The 18,234-nt window shown below is 45.3% G+C and overlaps 1 protein-coding gene across 4 annotated transcripts in view; it reads left to right on the top strand.

Annotated features, from left to right (window-relative positions):
* SLC39A14 (solute carrier family 39 member 14) overlaps nucleotides 1–17,224 on the top strand; it is a 63,744-nt gene extending 46,520 nt beyond the window's left edge. For all 4 annotated transcript variants that reach the window (XM_081960793.1, XM_081960790.1, XM_081960792.1 and 1 more), the window contains exons 6-9: nucleotides 1,991–2,173; nucleotides 5,031–5,238; nucleotides 7,811–7,995; nucleotides 9,055–17,224. In XM_081960793.1, coding sequence (XP_081816919.1) covers nucleotides 1,991–2,173; nucleotides 5,031–5,238; nucleotides 7,811–7,995; nucleotides 9,055–9,201 — 723 coding nt within the window. In that variant the 3' untranslated portion in view covers nucleotides 9,202–17,224. The remainder of the gene's footprint in view (nucleotides 1–1,990; nucleotides 2,174–5,030; nucleotides 5,239–7,810; nucleotides 7,996–9,054) is intronic.
* Nucleotides 17,225–18,234: the final 1,010 nt, after the last annotated feature.

Here is an 18,234-nt window from a genome sequence, read left to right as displayed (position 1 = left end):
TCCTCGTTTTTTGACCTCAGAAAGCTGGAAGACTGAGTCAACCTTGAGCCTGGTGAGATTCGAACTGCCAAATTGCAAGCAGCTGGCAGTCAGCAGAAGTAGCAATAGCACTTCGACTTATATACCGCTTCACAGTGCTTTGCAGCCCTCTCTAAGCAGTTTACAGAGTCGGCATATTGCCCCCCAACAATGTGGGTCCTCATTTTGCCCACCTCGGAAGGATGGAAGGCTGAGTCAACCTTGAGCCTGGTGAGATTCGATCTGCCAAACTGCAGCAACCAGCAGTCAGCAGAAGTAGCCTGCAGTGCTGCACTCTAACCACTGGGCCACCACGGCTAATATCTACAGTATATGAATCTTCTGAGAGAGGTCATCACTCATCTTTACATTTGCTAGTTAAAAACATTCAATTATTCTTAGGTGCAATAGTGAGCTGGAGATGGAGATGAACATACTGGGGTTCAATGCAAATTAGATGGCAGTATCCTTTGTAGAATGCTCAGTCCAAGAGATTAAAATCATACCTTAGAAGCGCACCTGGAGTGCTACTCTCCTGGAATTTCATGGGTTGTTCTTTGCAAGTTGTTGCAATTCCTGTCACCCCAACTTGGCCAAAGTCCTCTTGCTTGTACCGCATCTCCATTACTGCAGTGTCCTTCATGTAGCCTTACCTTGGAAGAACTTTTGGAAGCATTCGTTGGAATCTGGCAGCTAATTTGTCATGATACAATCACGGTGTCATGATCTTGTCACCCTAATGCAGTGTTAAAAAGACCAGCACATGTTTTCTAGGTACAACTCAATGGCCTGATGTTGGGGTTCCAAATAGCATCCGAAATAAAATCAGAGTCCGAGGCAAGAGATTCCTCAAAGTTCCAGTTGATTAAGAGAGCCATGTTGGCACATCTGGGAAAACCCGAATCTGAAAGCTTCCCGGTTTTCCCACCCAGTTGAAAGTTCAAGATCTTGGCCCCCACACCCACAAGTCCATCCCATGGTCCAATTTTCCACTGTCACGAAGACAGATACCTCCCATCCACATCTGGCCAGGTGCAGAGACAAAGATGACCTTGGCTTTCTAAGAAGAATGTTGTTATGGCTACATATCACCCAACTCCATATAATCCCCCCTCCCAGTTTCCCACGATATGGCAGGCCTGAAGTCCAAAAAGAAAAGATGGCTTGCAGGCATGACACCTGGTCAACATTAAGAACTCCTATATACTGTATTTTTCGGAGTATAAGATGCACCTAGCTTTTGGGGAGGAAAACAAGGGGAAAAATCTGCCTCTACCTTCCAGCAATTTGCTTCCTTGCAACAAACAGCAAACGGTACAGACAATATACACTGTAGTGTTACATTTCAGACTCTACTTGTACAGATGCTGATGTGGCTTTCTGGAAATATAGTTATTCTCTGCGATTTAAAAGAAGATACAATAGCACTGGGCCTCTTCAGATCAAGCGTTTATTTTAAAAAGATTCTTTATTTTGTGAAGTTGTCTAGAACAAAAGTAAAGCAGTCTTTAAAAAATTAGTCTAATAATTTGAACATTCTATAGGCATTTACAGTTATTGACCTACCTCCTTGCAGAAAACAGCCAACAGCCTGATTAGCACAAGAAAAAAAGGAAGCTGCAGGGAGCTGCTTTGTTTTTAAAGCATGTTTCTCTTTTTCTCATCCAGGGAAATATAATATCCTGCCTTTTTAATATTTCCTAAATATTTTACTTTCTAGGAGAGAGGTGGGTGCTAACTTCTTACACCACACACATTGTTTAAATATAAGATTTCCCAAGTGTTTTGAGTGGTCCTTCAAATCGCCTTCCGTAGATATTATGACATTCGTTCGTATATTTAATGATCATTGAAATAATCCTCGGGTTGACACAGAAAGGCAGAACAAAAGTGTACCAGATAAAAACGTGGGTCTGGTGGCGGTTGCATCATATGTACCTTCTTTGGTGAAGTTGTCTCTCTTATTCCCCAGCACCTTCATGGACACAGCCACTATAGCAGTGAGTCCCTCCCTTCTAAGAAGGACCAGGAAGAAGGCGTGACTGAAAAACTCCAGAATGGAGACCTGGATCACATGATCCCTAATAAGATCAGCGACTTGGAATGCAAGAATCCCGCTGCTGATGAGAAGGTGGTGAGCACCTTGTCTGTTCAGGTCAGTGAATAATTACACTAGGATTGCCCAACCTTTGGGGTCCTTTGGGGGTCAGTGAGTCTTTCTCTGCCCCCCCCAGTATCCCCCTCCTCTATCTCTGTCTTTCTCTCCCCCCTCCCCTCCCTCTTTCTGTCTCTCTCCCCCTCCCTCTCTTTCTCTCTCTCTCTCTGTCTCTATCTCTTCCCCTCCCTCTCTTTATCTCTGTCTCTCTTTCTCTGTTTCTCTCTCTCTGTCTTCCCCCTCCCTCCCTCCTTCTCTGTCTGTCTGTCTCTCTCTCTGTGTGTGTGTCTGTGTGTCTGTATGTGTGTGTCTTTCTGTCTCTCTGTCTCTTTCTCTCACTTTCTGTGTCTCTGTGTGTTCTGTCTCTCTCTCTCCCCCTCTGTCTCTGTCTGTCTCTCTGTCTATCTGTGTGTGTGTGTGTGTGTGTGTGTGTGTGCCTCTCTTTCACACTTTCTGTGTCTCTGTGTGTTATCTCTCTCTCTCCCTCTGTCTCTGTCTGTCTGTCTCTGTCTATCTCTCTGTTTCCTGTGTCTGTCTGTCTGTCTCTCTCATACACACACACACACAATCATTGCCGAAGGCTCTAGATGGCAAACAACATCAACACAAAATAAATACTAACCCCCCCAAGCAAATCCCAAACTCAATTAATGATGTTACCTGATTAAGCAATGAAATGTCTGCCAAAAAAAAAACCAACCTCAGAGAGCACCAAAGATCCACAGTTTAACCTTGAGCCATAGATACAGATGCTCTTCTGTTGCGATGTGTTTTTCTTTTTCTTTTTAACAGTCCTGTGATCTCTTGCATTGGGATGGAGTCAGGCCGACTGAGCTGAGCATTTACTGACTGGATGCCCTTCCTGACCCATATGGAGAATTTGCAGCAGATAATTTCCCTTTGCCCCCAGAGAGAGAAATATCTGCCCCTGCCTAGGATTGAACTCACAGCCTCTTGATGGTGAGGCGAGAGCTCTACCTCTAGGCCACCATGCTGCTCCTTCTGTTGCAATGTTATGAAATGGAATGGAATAATAGAATAGAATAGAGAATGGAATGGAATATAGAATGGACTACATTAGAATAGACTAGAATAGAGAATGGAATGGAATATAGAATAGAATTGAATAGAATAACAGAGTTGGAAGGAACCATGGAGGTCTTCTAGTCCAACCCCCTGCCTAGGTAGGAAACCCTACACCATTTCAGACAAACTTTCAGTATGGGAGCATTCACAACTTCTAGAGGCAAGTTGTTCCACAGATTAATTGTTCTAACTGTCGGGAAATTTCTCTTAGTTCTAGATTGCTTCTCTCCTTGATTAATTTCCATCCATTGCTTCTTGTTTTGCTTGACTCCCTCCCTCTTCTTTGTGGCAGCCCCTGAGATATTAGAAGACTGCTATCATGTCTCCCTTAGTCCTTCTTTTCATTAAACTAGACCTACCCAGTTCCTGCAAATGTTCTTCATATGTTTTAGCCTCCAGTCCCCTAATCATCTTTGTTGCTCTTCTCTGCACTCTTTCTAGAGTCTCCACATCCTTTTTACATAAAAAGGATATTATAAAAAGAGCAAAATAGAAAAAGAAATAACAAAAGAAATGACAGGATCCTGTTAGGGCACTCTCACAAAATGTCTAGCATTGTGCCCTTGATCATTTATAAAAGATCCATTTTCCAAAGCTCTGCTTCTCACCCCTTCCTCTGCTGTTCCAAAATACTGTTTCATTTTAACCTCTTTTGTTCTGGATAGGTGGGGACACATTTAAATACGGTCCAGCTCCCCATCATTATTCTTAGAAGAAGAACCCACAGTCCCTATCAGGCTTAGAAGTTGTCTGGGAAATAAATATCATGCTGTGCTTTTGCGTTCTAGCATGCTAAATTCCCATTTTTAATTTCGCTTAGTTAAAAATTAGCACGAATTCAAATGATGAAGCTATAGTTTAACAAGTAGGCCTCGTATCATCTAAGTTAGCATATTGCTCCAGAGGGAGGTTAAAATATTTGAGCCATAGCATAACATATTTGGTCTGCAGTTATGTTCTCCCAAACCTTGAAGAACAGCAATAGCACTTAGACTTATATACCACTTCACGGTGCTTTAACAGCCTTCTCTAAGTGGTTTACAGAGTCAGCCTCTTGCCCCCAACCATCTGGGTCCTCCTTTTACCCACCTCGGAAGGATGGAAGGCTGAGTCAACCTTGAGCCGGTCAGGATCGAACTCCTGGCAGTGAGCAGAGTTAGCCTGCAATTCTGTATTCTAACCACTGGGCCAAGAGGGAGGCAGGGAGGAAGGAAGGAAGCATAGCAATAGCAACTAGACTTATATACCACTTCTCGGTGCTTTTACAGCCCTTTCTAAGCAGTTTACAGAGCCAGCCTCTTGCCCCCAACAATCTGGGTCTTCCTTTTACCCCCCTCGGAAGGATAGAAGGCTGAGTCAACCTTGAGCCGGTCAGGATTGAACTCCTGGCAAGGGGCAGAGTTAGCCTGCAATGCAGCACTCTAACCACAGGGAGGGAGGAAGGGAAAGAAGGAAGAAAGAATAGCAATAGCACTTAGACTTATATACCATATCACGGTGCTTTAACAGCCTTCTTTAAGTGGTTTACAGAGTCAGCCTCTTGCCCCCAACAATCTGGGTTCTCATTTTACCAACCTGGGAAGGATGGAAGACTGAGCCGGTCAGAATCAAACTCCTGGCAGTGGGCAGAGTTAGCATGCAATACAGCACTTTAACCACTGCACCAAAAACGCCTTGCTTGCTTCCTTCCTTCTTGTTTTCCTTCCTTCCTTCTTTCACTGTGATAAGGGATTTTCAGCTTTTATTTCATATCATGCTTCTTTTTTTCCAGGACCTTCAAGCGTCTCAAAGCATGTGCTATTGGTTGAAAGGGGTGCGTTACTCGGACATCGGCACTCTGGCTTGGATGATAACCTTGAGTGACGGCCTTCACAATTTCATTGACGGGCTGGCTATTGGTGCCTCCTTCACCGTCTCAGTCTTCCAAGGCATCAGCACCTCGGTGGCCATTCTTTGCGAGGAATTCCCGCATGAGTTAGGTGTGTGCACTGCTTCATTTCTGCTTCACAGCTGAAAAAAAAATGCATAGGAATTCCTTGGAGGGACGCACTTAGAGGAATTCTTATTAAGGAGCAATCAAAAGTAGGAACTTCTGCCTTGCAAAGAAAAGTCCAATGGATTTGAGGGTTGTTAGTTTAGATCAGGGGTGTCCAAACTTGAGAACTTTAAGACTTGTGGACTTCAACTCCCAGAATTCCACAAGTCTTCCACAAGTCCACAAGTCTTAAAGTTCCCAAGTTTGGACACCCCTGGTTTAGATGTAAAAACTACAAACAACAGAAAACAGAGCAGAGATTTCTAAAATTTCTAGGCATTATAGCAAAATGTAGAAGAAAAATTCTCATCGTATTATCGATGGGTTTTTCAGTGAGACGCATTCATTTGTATTAACACATTGCGAAACTACCGTGTTATCCCGAAAATAAGACCTAGCCTGATTTGCAGTCGCTTCCAGTTTGCTCAGAAGGTCGTTTTAAGCGCTCCGAAGGCTTCAGGGACCTTCAAGAGGCTTCCCTGAAGCCTCCATCGCAGTCAAAACGACCCTCCGAGCAAACAGGAAGTCTGTTCCCAAACTTCCTGTTTGCCTGTAGGGCCGTTTTTTTGCGTTCCGGTGGCTTCAGGGAAGCTCATGAAGCCTCCAGAGGGCCTCCGGGGGGGGGGCTCTTTTCGCCCTCCCCAGGCTCCTATAAAGCCTCTGGAGCCTGGGGAGGGCGAAAAATGGCTTTAAAAAAGGGTGACCTCAGCTGGCCAGCGCGCGCATGTGCTCTGGCCAGCTGACAGTGCAGTGCCTCGCATGCCCTGACAAATGGCTCCGCGTGCCACCTGTGGCACGCGTGCCATAGGTTCGCCATCACTGTACTAAGCCATGATGACTCTTTGAATACTCACTCCAAACTCCAAGGCTGTGCTGCAGTGGTGGGTTCCTGATTGGAGCTGGCCCGGCCTCGCTCACATGGACGTGTGCATAGTTGTGCAGAGCGCGCATGCGTTGTACCTGCCAGCGACGCCTCTGCAAGCCTCCGCAATGCTCCAGCTACTCAGCGGAGTGTAGCGCAGGCACTGTACATGCCATGTGCAGAAGCGCCGAAGGCTTTAAAGGACAGGTAAGGAGCTCGGGCAGACAGGTGGGCCCTCTGGAGCACCGTACCGGAACGGTACTCGGCGCTCCGGGCAGGTTCCGGTACGCTCCGTACCGGAGCGTCCTGCCTGCAACCCACCACTGCTGTGCTGAGACAAGGTTGTTGAATAGACAAACATTTTGCAAAACGTTTTTCTAAACGAGTGGTTGGAGCGACACAAGGTTCTAAAAGGAACAGACCACACGATAGCTTAATCCACAGGTAGTCCTCAACTTACAATCAAATGGAGCCCAAAACTTTAGTTAAGCGAATTTTGCCCCATGTCCGACTTTTCTCATCACCGTTGTTAAGCGAATCACCCGCAGTTGTAAAGTTAGTGACACGGTTGTTAAGTGAATCTGGCTTCTCCATTGACGCGGCTTGCCAGAAGGTCGCAAAAGGGGATCACGTGACCTACCCACTCCTTGGACATTGCAACCGTCATAAATATGAATCACTTGCGAAGTGGCCGAATTTTGTCCATGTGGCCGTGGGGATGCTGCAACGGTCATAAGTGTGAAAAGTCATCGGTCACATTTTTCGGTGCTGTTGTCGTTTCTGACAGTCACTAAATAAACTGTTGTAAGTTGAGGACTACCTGTAGTTGCATCTTGGGATGATAGTGGATGTTGAGGATTTATATAAAAGAATATTTATATAATATTCAAAACATTATTGCTTAGACAAAGATATTGGTCGTTTCGTCAAAGCAGAAGAAATACAGTGTTGTGGCCCACCAGTGGCCAGGGGAGCTGCCAGCAGATTCGGACAGTAAGGAGGTTGGGGAGGAACCTGGGCCAGTCCTGGAGTCTGAGGAAGGCTCTGATGAGGGCTCTGTGTTGGAGGCAGAGAGGGGGCCAGGGCCGTCTGACAGTTATCAGCTGCCTTCAGAGTCAGACATCAGTGGGGCAGACAAACAGCTGGAGCATGCAGAGAGTTGCCAGACAAAGGGAACAGCTAAAGAACAGGGGTCGACTTGGGAGGAAGGCCACAGGTGGAGGATGAATTACCCCTCCCAGAGGAAATAAAAGAGGAGCAAAAGGGGAGTGGAGTTTGCAGGAGACAATTAGTTCGCTTAATTGGTTAGTGACTCTCCGAGGCTCCTTGCCAAGTTTTGAAGATATCAGCCTGGCAGTTCTCCAAGCCAGATAAGGTCTGTGACCGTAAATCCTCCCTTGAAAGACTTGCTGGATGTGAATAAGCAGAATTCACAGTCAATTAATAAAAGGTTTTTTTGCCGGGACAAAGAGTTTTTTGCCGGGACAAACATATATCAGCAGCAGAAACGTATGTCGATAATATGGAAGAAGCTGATTTGAAAAATGCAAAAGGCTTCTGGCTCAATCATTGGGCAGCAGCTCTTCAAAGCTTTGCATTTCAAATGCAACCCCTTCCTTCTAAACTTCTTTGGAATTGTGGTTCATCTTTGCAGGAGACTTCGTCATTCTGCTGAATGCTGGGATGACAATCCAGCAAGCCCTTTTCTTCAACTTCCTCTCGGCTTGCTGTTGCTACCTGGGCCTGGGCTTTGGGATATTGGCCGGCAGCCACTTCTCAGCCAACTGGATCTTCGCTCTAGCTGGCGGGATGTTCCTGTACATTGCGTTGGCCGACATGGTAAGTGGTAGGCAGGGAAGGTGATAGGTTGGAGCAGGGGTGAAATCTACTTACCGTATTTTTTGGAGTATAAGATGCACCTTTTGCCCCAGTGGTGGGTTCCGCATCCCGTTGCAACCGGTATGGTGCAACGGGGCCGGGCGGGCGTCCACCACAGCATGCGCATGTGTACTTGTCACCTGCAACGCTCCAGCTGCTCGGCGGAGCGTCGCGCAGACACCGTACGCTCTGTGGATGTGCGCGGAAGCCCCGATCGGCTGAAATACCGGTAAGGAGGACGGGCGGGCAGGTGGGCCCTCCGGCGCACCATACCGGAACTGTACTTGGTGCTCCCAGCGTACCAGTCGTATCCCACCACTGTTTTGCCCCCCAAAAAGAGGATGAAAATCTGGGTGTGTCTTATACACTGAATACAGCATTTTTGGCCTCCCGAAACCCCGCCCCCTTCGCAAAAATGGATGTGCAAAGGGTTTCGGAGGTTTGCAAAGTGCTCCTGGGGGCCGGGGAGGGCAAAAATGAGCAAAAAAATGGGCCATTTTTTACTTGCCCCCCCCCAATCCCCCAGGACCAGTCTAGCCTCCCAAAGCCTATATATGCCCTTTTTTGACAAGTAATGGGCCCATCTTTGTGAAAAATGGGCCGTTTTTTGCTTGTTTTTGGCCCATTTTTAGATTAACTAGACAGCAGGAAATTCTGCTTTCCAGCTAATATTAATCCCGCGAAGCTCCGCCACTATAAACCACTGGTGCGTCTTATAGTCTGAAAAATACGGTAATCTAAATCACATGGCACAGCTGATCGTTGGAAATACCGCGGATTTCCCACCCCCCTCGCTGTTCTACTTACTTTTGCAGGCGCGCTTGGTAGGGGGCTCTGCCCACCCGCCCAGACGTCATCACATGGTTTTTGATGCTTTACGTATGCGCAGAAGGTCCTGCGCATGCGCAGAGGTGGCACGTGCGAGCTCATGCGCGGGGACTCCCATTTGTGAACCGGTAGCGAAGGTAAGTAGAGTTCACCCCTGATTCAACCGCTCTAATTGATTTTCTCCATTATAAGTTCCCAGAGATGAATGAAGTCAGCAAAGAAGACGAAAGGAGCGGAAGTGCTTTGATTGCGTTTGCAATTCAGAATGCGGGACTCCTGACGGGATTCGCCATCATGGTGTTGCTGACTATGTTCTCGGGAGAAATCCAGCTCGGATAGAGGCCGTTGCTCTGTTGGGAAATTGTAGGTCTGTGGACTCTGCTAAGTGCAGTTTTTGTTTTTGTTTTTGTCAAGGATTTCAGGAAGAGGCATGTTTATTCAACCTGCTTCTTAGATTTCTGATTGGACTGACAACCTGCACAGGCTGACAACTTTTCTCTCTAGCATTAAATGACGGGGGGGATCATTTGTCTCTCTCCCTCCTACCCTTTTCTCTTCTTCCCCCCCCCCCCCCATTTGGATGGAATCGGTGAAGAAAGGCTTCTCATTTCCTGACGTTGTGTTATTCTTCCTTCCTTCCTGGGCATGGGTAGCTTTAAGCTACAAAAAATGCCAGCAAATTGGTTAGCAGGGTGCCTTTCTCCCCCCCCCCACCCCTTCCACCCCAATTACTAAGGACAGTAATGTTTTCAATTTTAAACTCTGCATCAGTTTTGGGTCAGTTAATTGGTTGCTTGGAGTTTCTCCAAATTTTAGAAAATTAGTCGGCCGCACCCGGGGGGGGGGATCAGAATTAAAAATGGCAGCAAATTGGAGAACTGTAATTCTTTGGGGACGCGGTGGCTCGGTGGCTAAGAGGCTGAGCTTGTTGATCAGAAAGGTCAGCAGTTGGGCGGTTCGAATCCCTAGCGCCGCATAACAGAGCGAGCGCCCGTTACTTGTCCCAGCTTCTGCCAACCTAGCAGTTCAAAAGCACATAGAAGGTAGAAAAATAGGATTGATGGGACGGTAACAGCGTTCCGTGTGCCTTCGATGTTTAGTCATGCTGGCCACATGACCACAGAGATGTCTTCGGAGAGCGCTGGCTCTTCGGTTTTGAAACGGAGATGAGCACCGCCCCCTACAGTCGGGAACGACTAGCATGTATGTGCGAGGAGAACCTTTTCCTTTACGTTTAACTCTTTGGGGGAAATTGGCCTTAAGCATGGATTGGACTAGAAGACCTTTGAGGTCTCTTCTACTCTTCTATGGTTCTTTGTTCTAAATAACACTCCTGTGTGAGAAAGGAAAAAGCGGTTTTTGTGGCATGTGTGCACCATCTAAACACAAAAGAACCTGTTCTTTTGAAAACTCATACCAGTGGATGCAGAGGGCTCTACGTAGGAATACGTATTTGGGGACAAATTTTGACTTGAAATTCCTTTATTCAAATGGTACCGTTATATATATATATAAGCTATTTAGGACCCTAAGAAAAGAAAAGAAAGATCATCATCTTCGAAAGACACGTTTTGAAGTTCTTTTAGTGCCCCCTTCCCCTCTTTGTTTTCAAAAGTGATATCTTTTTCAGCCTTTCCTTTCACCATCTCCTGTTTTAATTTCCTTCAAAAGATTCACACGCAGGCTGGCCCACACAGCTGCTACTTTGCAAGTTGATTTTGTGTAGGATAAATCTGGCCAGTGCGGAGTCTATTTATATCTGGAAAGAAATGATGTATGAAGTTGTTGAATTGCATCCTGTGGCTGGTGTGAAGGCCTGGGTGGCGTTTAAGGGAAAGGAAGGCTAGATTTGGAGAATTTGCTGGAGAGATTTATTGCAGGATTAAATTTCTCAGAGTCACTAGGTGAACTGATATATTATCATATTGATAAGATCAAGCCTGTCAGCTTAAGTGTGTAGCACATTATTCATATCACACATCCTCTTTTAAACATTTAAAACCGTTAACGCTTGTCTCAGCAAAAGGAAACTCGGTTCTTTTCAATACAGCTAGGAAAAAAATACCTTTTTTAAGCCAAACTTTGCGACATCTCTATGTAAGCTGAATGATTCTGTTCTATATGATCGAAAAATTGTACAGATTCCCCTTTTCTCTGGACCACCGATGGAGCTTCCAATGGGTGTGGAGGTAGTAATTCCCAAAGATGTTTCTTTATCGATCCTTTGCAGTTAGACTGGGACTCCACCAAGATGCTTCTTTTCCACAATCAGATTTGACCAAAACCTCTCAGCAGTTTGTGTTCTCTTCCTTCTCTCTCACTGAGTGTATGAAAACCCCTATGGTTGCATCACCCTGGGGTCCACATCTGCCTAATATGAATTAGATTGCTCTCCCTTCAACAAAGTGTAACTGAAAAGTATGTAGTACTTCGGGATGATCCATGTAACTTGACATTGGAAGTAAGGGTGAGATTGAAAACTTTTAGCAAACGGATCTCTGCCTGGTTGCTGGGTGGGAGTGGCCACGGGGGACATAGCCTACTCGGCCTTCTCACGGTTGGGGGAGGGCGTTTTCACCCTCCCCAGGCTCCAGAGGCTTTCCTTGAGCCTCCGGGAGGGTGAAAACAGTCTCCCCCCGGGCCATTCTAATAATAATAGTAATAATAAAACCCCTAAAGGCTGCATTTCAACTAACTGAAAGAAAGGCTGTATTATTTTCTATATTTCTTACTCACTAGAGTAAGATGGTGCTGGGTAGATGACAATAAAGAAGATATAGCAATAAAATATCTACAGTAAAAAAAATGTCTTTGAGAGAAACTAAACCTTATGTTAGAATAATAAATACATCCTATAAACTAGTAAACGATGCAACCAAAATCCCTACCACTGATGGCCCTGAGAGCAAGACGTTCAGATGACAAAGAGGAGGTTAGCGTTCCCTAACAAAGGGTGAAGATCATTTGATGAGAACAATAATCTATTAATATTTGTTATATTGTTAATAACAGAAGTATGGAAAGGAAGTCTCTCTATGAAAATATAGAAATTGTGGAGTGCCAGGATAAGCTTACATTGAAGGAGGCTGAAATGAGCCCGTTTCTGGACTTCCGGAACTTCCGCTAGGTCTGTTCTTCGCCCTCGCAGAGCCTCCCCGCAGCCCCTGCACTTATCTGGCATGGTGAATGGGCCCTGAGGAGACTCCTGGGAGGGGAGGGGTGGGCGGGGCCAGCCGGTCCTTGCAACAACTGGTTCGGCGAACCAGATGCAAAATTAGCATCTGGTTCGCCCAAACCAGCTGAATCCCACCCCGGTTGGCAGCTATGATTGAGTTAACTGTGTATGGCACATCTGTCTTTTTCTCATTGGTTCAAGATAAGGACCAAGTGGAAAACTGTCCTGGGAAATCTAATGTACACCTTCTAAGCCAATTGAAAATTCAGCTGGTGGTTCTCACAGTCTTCGTGTTGCTTCTGAAGGGCCGTCCTCAGAGATGCCATGCATGTAATTTCAAATTGGACGCAAGTCTTCTTAAAAAGAAGAGGTGAAGGAGGGCCATTGCAGCAACAGTGGAAGTCAACACTAGACTTAACTGCAGGTCACCAGCTCATCCAGATCCCTCGATCACCACTTTGTAAAAGTCTATATGTGCCACTGTGAATCACTGGAAGGGTGTTTTGCTTAATTGGGGCTCTTGCAGTGGGAATGGGACCACTTGCCACAGCCAACTCAACATGGCCAACTCGCCTACTGGATACGTCGCTGTGGGACAATTTGCAAATTCGATTTAATTCTCCAACGTAAATAAAAAAAAAATTTAATTTTTGCCACTCACATTTCATTCTGCCCCTCCTTTTGCATCCTTTCTTTAACAATTCTATTCCACCGTTTCTTTGATATTAGTATAACTCTTGTCCTGCAGCGAGTTGTCTTGTGGTGAGTTGGCCATAGCAAGTTGGCCGTGGTAAGTTGGCCATGGTGAATTGTCATAGACCCAATTTCAACAGCCTGCTCAGATAAGAGGACTCAATCCCTCTGAGATGCTTGCAATGCAAACCCCTATGAAATGTAATGAGAACAGCAAGCTTTTAGCCTCCAGTTTAATGCAACGGATGTTTCAAAATGCAGTGCATTCAAATGGCTGTGCAGGCTCCCCTGCTCCCCCCCCCCCCAATATAACCTTCTAATAAAATCTACTGTTTAGCCTGTCCTGTAAAAAAAAGAAAACATCTTTAATCAGGCCTAGAAATTTGAGGTCCTTAGGTATAAGGACCTGCATAAAAGTGAAATGCCCCTAAAGAGGCATTGAGTTTCCTCATTAAACTATATTATAAAGCTCTAAGTTTACCTTTAGAGAAATCCCTAGTAGCATTTGACCTAATATGGCTGTGATAGCAGAAACTGCCATGTTTACTACTCTGCATGACCCATTTTGAATAGAGAGGTTGAATATGCTGCTTGATCATCTGTCAGAAATGGTGTAGGGTCTCCTGCTTGGGTGAGGTGGGGGGTTGGACTAGATGACCTACAAGGTCCCTTCCAACTCTTGTTAATCTGTTAATCAAATCATCACTGTTGCCTTGAACCAGTCTACGTGGTTGAGAGGCCCATGCTTCACTTTGTCCAATAATTACCTTAAGGTTTCTCCATATTGCCATATTATCATTCCTGAAGCATCTTATCTATATTCTGGTAGGAGACATATTACACCTCCAGTTAACAGGATGCACTGATTCCCAGTTTGTCCAATTCAAGGTGCTGATGTTGACCTCCCTACATGACATGGATGGGACTATCTCTTCTCAATTACGTATGTCTGTTCCACCAGATGTAGCAGAGAGAGCATTTACAAGTTTTGTCGTCTTGGGAGAGGTACATTGGGCAGGCCAGGGGCAACTTTAGGACCTGGAGACTTCAACTCCCAGAATTCCCCAGCCAGCCCATGTCTTGGAGCTGAACTCCACAAGCCTTAAAGTTGCCAAGGTTGGACACCCTTGCTCTAGGCCCGTGATGGCGAACTTATGGCATGCATGCCACAGGTGGCATGGGGAGCCATTTCCTAGGGCACAAGAGGCGCTGGCCAGCTGATTTCAGCTTTCATTTTTGGCCGTTTTTCTCCCTCCTGACGCTTCCCTGTACGCAACACGCAAACCTGAAGTTTGGGAACGGACTTCCGGTTGGCATGTTGGGCCGTTTTTCTCCCTCTGGAAGCTTCCGGAGGCTTCTCTGGAGGGCAAAAAACGGGCCAACATGCAAACCGGAAATTGGAAAACGGGCCATTTCTGGCCTATGGAAGGCCTGGGGGAGGGCGGGGGAGTCCGTTTTCACCCTCCCCAGGCTGCTAGGAAGCCTCTGGAGCCTGGGGCGGGCAAAAAACAGGTCCACCGTGCCATCGTGTACCAAAAGGAGGGGGGTCACGTGCACATGAGCGGGGAGGAGGGCGCATAGAATTATGGGTGTGGGCACACATGCGCACGACCCCCCCCATGCTCCCCACGCTTTTGGCACGCAATAGGAAAAAGGTTAGCCATCACTGCCGTAGACCAGGGGTCGGCAACCTTAAACACTCAACCACCATAGAGTCTCCTCCTAGCGTGGTGTCCTTTTTCCGCTACCTGTCCTAACCGAAAGCCCTATCAATTGTGGAGCCGACTGGCAACAAGGAGCTGCAACAGAGGGATGGAAGAGCCACATGCGGCTCCAGACCCACGAGTTGCTGACCCCTGCCCTAGACAGTGAACCTCTTCTGCTGTGGCGCACACATTGTGTGGCATATTGTCCAACCTGGCATGAGGTTGGCTCCATATTTCTGAGCTTCCAATGTTCCCTCTAGTCCTGGTGGTTAGGAAGCCTGATGATCTCAGGAGACCGGTCAGCTAGTGAGACAACTCCATTATTGTTAATATCCCTTAACCTACTACTTCTTTTCTTAGCTTTGTTAGAATTTTTTTACGCTGATATTTGTTTTAGGGATTTAGGTTGTTGGTACATCTCGCAGAGTCACTTGTTTCGTGACATGAGCAGCTGTATGAATTAACAAATAAATAACAGTTCATATTGAAAAAATGTTTTTAAACTGGAATAACTGGGAGCGAATTCGCCAGAGTTGGAGATCCCTCATTTCGTTCTTCTAATGGTGTTACTTTAGCTAGTTTCATCCTCTGCATGTTACTAATATATCAAGATAATTCTTCTTTGATCCTAAAAAGGCCAAAATGGAATACTGTAGTTTTGTACAATGGGATTTTGTTTTTCACCTGAAAGGAGATTGATGTAATGTGATGTGGTTCTTGCAGCATCACTTCCTAAATTCTGCGTAGGGATTAGCTGCTTTGAATGCATCCGCCTTCCCAGAATCATGAGGGGGAGGCAAATCTTTGGCCAAGGGGAACATTGCAGCAGCTGCTCTACATTCTGACATAGCCAGATCAATGTCTACATGTCAAAATTATGTGAAGATAAAATCCAGTATTTAAATAAATTTCCATTACCTTCACTAGCAGCGTACAAATTCCTGTTCTAAGTAGTATCTAGCCTCAGGGGTGTCAAACTCGATTTCACTGAGAGCCATGTCAGGGTTGTGCTTGACCTTGGGGGGGCGAGGCGGGCAGGGGGGGCGTGGCCAGCTCGATGTCACTCCTGTCGGTGGCGCTTGTGGTTGCCTGAGCACTCTGCCAGCGAAAATGGGCTCCCAAGCTCCATTTTCGGCCACGATGGCCTCCTGCTATCCTATGCCAGTAAACGTAGCTTGGCAGGCCTCCCGTGGCCCTCTCGAGTGCTGTTTTCAGCTGCGATGGCCTCCTGCAATCCTCTGCCAGCGAAAACTGAGCACGCAGCCCTCCCGAGCTCTATTTTCGCTGGCAGAGGCACCGCGGGCCAGGCCGCTGTTTCCAGGGTGGCCTCATGGGCCAGATTTAACTTCACGGGCCACCTCCGGCCCCCAGGCCTTGAGTTTGACACCCCTGATCTAGTTATTCAATACAATTACTTAAATATTTTATGAGAGTTTCCTTTTGGTGTAGAGCTAAGGTCACTTAGAGACAAAGGAGCACCAGTTTAGTTTGACAGTTCAGATGATTATCTGAAAATGATATCCGAAATGGTATGTGGCAGACTGGATTTGCAGTTAAGTTATACTGAGTTCAGTAGGCAAAGCTTGTAGACTTCATATTTATTAAAGGCTCTGAAGAGACTGGGGACTACATTGTGTGCCACTGCAATATGGACATTTGTAAGGATGCGCAAAAAAGGTACCATTTCTCTGGTTTGTGCCAGAAATGCTCACCCAGTGAGAGGGGAAAAGCAAAACTGACCGATGGTGAGCAAATATTGATTTGAATTTTAATGTATGACTCTTAGAAAATTGGGGCTTCCCCTCCCCCCATCTCAGTATTTAAATAACTCAGGTGTTGTAAGAAAACTTGTCAAAACAAAGAATATAAATGATGTCATGTAACTTGTTGTTTGTAAAAATAAACTTCTGTAACGATAAGTGAATTGTATTTTTTAACTCCCAGCATGAACCTGGAAGGAAATATCCTTCATGTTTGATCCCTTTAAAAAAGGTTTATTAGAAAAGTAAAACATGCTGTCGCAATAAATCTTATTTTGAGAGAGCAAAGCAAGGACGTTTGACACCTTCTATAAGAACTTGTATTTTTTTATTTGCTTTTAGAAATAGGAGATGTTATGAAGGTTAGACGTGTAATTAAACATGCAATTATTCAGTTAAAAAAAGCAAAAGCCAACAGATGAAATGCATTTTAACTAGGGGTTGTGTCATGCAAATGCTAGGACCTTCTTCTAAGTCTCCACCCAGTGCCCTCTATTAGCTGTAGAAGACATGGACTAGAATCACAATGGTGGCTTCGTTTAATCGGTGGCGGGAATGATGCATACAGCAGTTGCAAGGTATATAATTATGCATACAGCAGTTGCAAGGTCATTGATACATTTTTTTGCATCTCCAGATTTGCTTGTTTTTTTGTAAAATATTGCTAGGTGACAGACAGATAATGTGGGAAGAGAGCTGGAAAGGCAGTTTACTACACAAACATGGAGATAGGAGGACAACCACCATCCAGGAGCAAACTGGAACCACTAGGCCTTTGAATTCGGGCATTGACCAAGGACAAGCAGCTGGTTAAACGATTGAACAATATAGTGGGGGTTTAATTATCTATTTCTTAGTCCAACATTGACTTTTCAACTTTAGATGTAGTTTTACTTTTAAAACAGAAGATGGCAGCCATGTGTATTATTTAAAAGTTGTATGTGTGTTTTTTTTAAAAAAGACATCAGTTGCCATTTGTACCCCTGTAAAAAAAATGAATCAAACTGATTAAAATATTGCACATCGAATGCCAACTTGTTCTAAGTGATTTTTTAAATTTTCTCTCAGTTGAACTTCATGTCCTTTTAAAATTATACAAAAGTAATATGGAAGGCTTAAAAAACAATGTGCAAAAATTTTCAAGAAGGCTTCATCGGGAAATATGGACAAAAATCCAGTAAGCTTGTGAGAAGTACGGTATCTGTTTTATGCATCTTCATACAGGGGATTTTACCTTTTGCTCCTTTATGCCTTCCAACGGCTAAATAAAACTTTTTTTAAAAATTAGCTGTTAACAAAATATTATTTATTTCTTTATATAAAAAGATACTTCCTGTTTCCCACTTTCAAGTATTGTGAGCTTTGCCTTGAGGATGATATGGTTGAACGTATTTTATTTTTGCCAAAGTGGAATTAAATCTTCCAAACCTGAAGATCTTTCTGATTCCTGACACTTTTCATCTGAAAAAAAAAACGTACGTTATGACTTCAACATTAAGAGCATCCTCCTTTTTTGTTCAACTGAGTCCTGGAAAAACTGAAAGTGTCACTTCTGAGGCAAGCTTGATTCTTCCAACAGAGGAAACTTGCCTTGGTTGTTGGGTAACAACATTGGAGCGGTTTGCCACTGCTTTCTTCCATTTCCCTCCCTTCACCCCAAGCTTCCTATCTAGAACATGGGTCCCCAACCTTTCGGACCTCAGGGACTACTAGATTCATAATTTTAAATCCAGTGGACCACTAATATGACCTGTCTAATAACAGGCTGGGTGGGTGTGGCTAGGTGGTCATGTGGGTGGTAGGTGTGGCCAACTCGATGTCACTCACGTTGAGGGGTGCCTCGCCGGCCTCTACTCACCCCTCCCCTCCCAGCCACTCCTCATCTCCCCACCTGAGTTCCTTAGGGCCCCAATAGGAAGCAGTTGCTGGAACTAAGCAGCCACCATGAGAAAGAGTTGGCAAAACAGCTCAGTTCAAATTGGATCTGGCCGAGGAGGAGGCTCAGCAGAAGCACCTCACTGAGGACTAGGAGCATAGG

This window comes from Natrix helvetica (assembly GCF_964273705.1).
Source record: "Natrix helvetica genome assembly, chromosome: 8".
Lineage (NCBI taxonomy): Eukaryota > Metazoa > Chordata > Lepidosauria > Squamata > Natricidae > Natrix > Natrix helvetica.
Note: the sequence above shows the minus strand (reverse complement) of the source record. Positions and strands in the feature narration are given on the sequence as shown.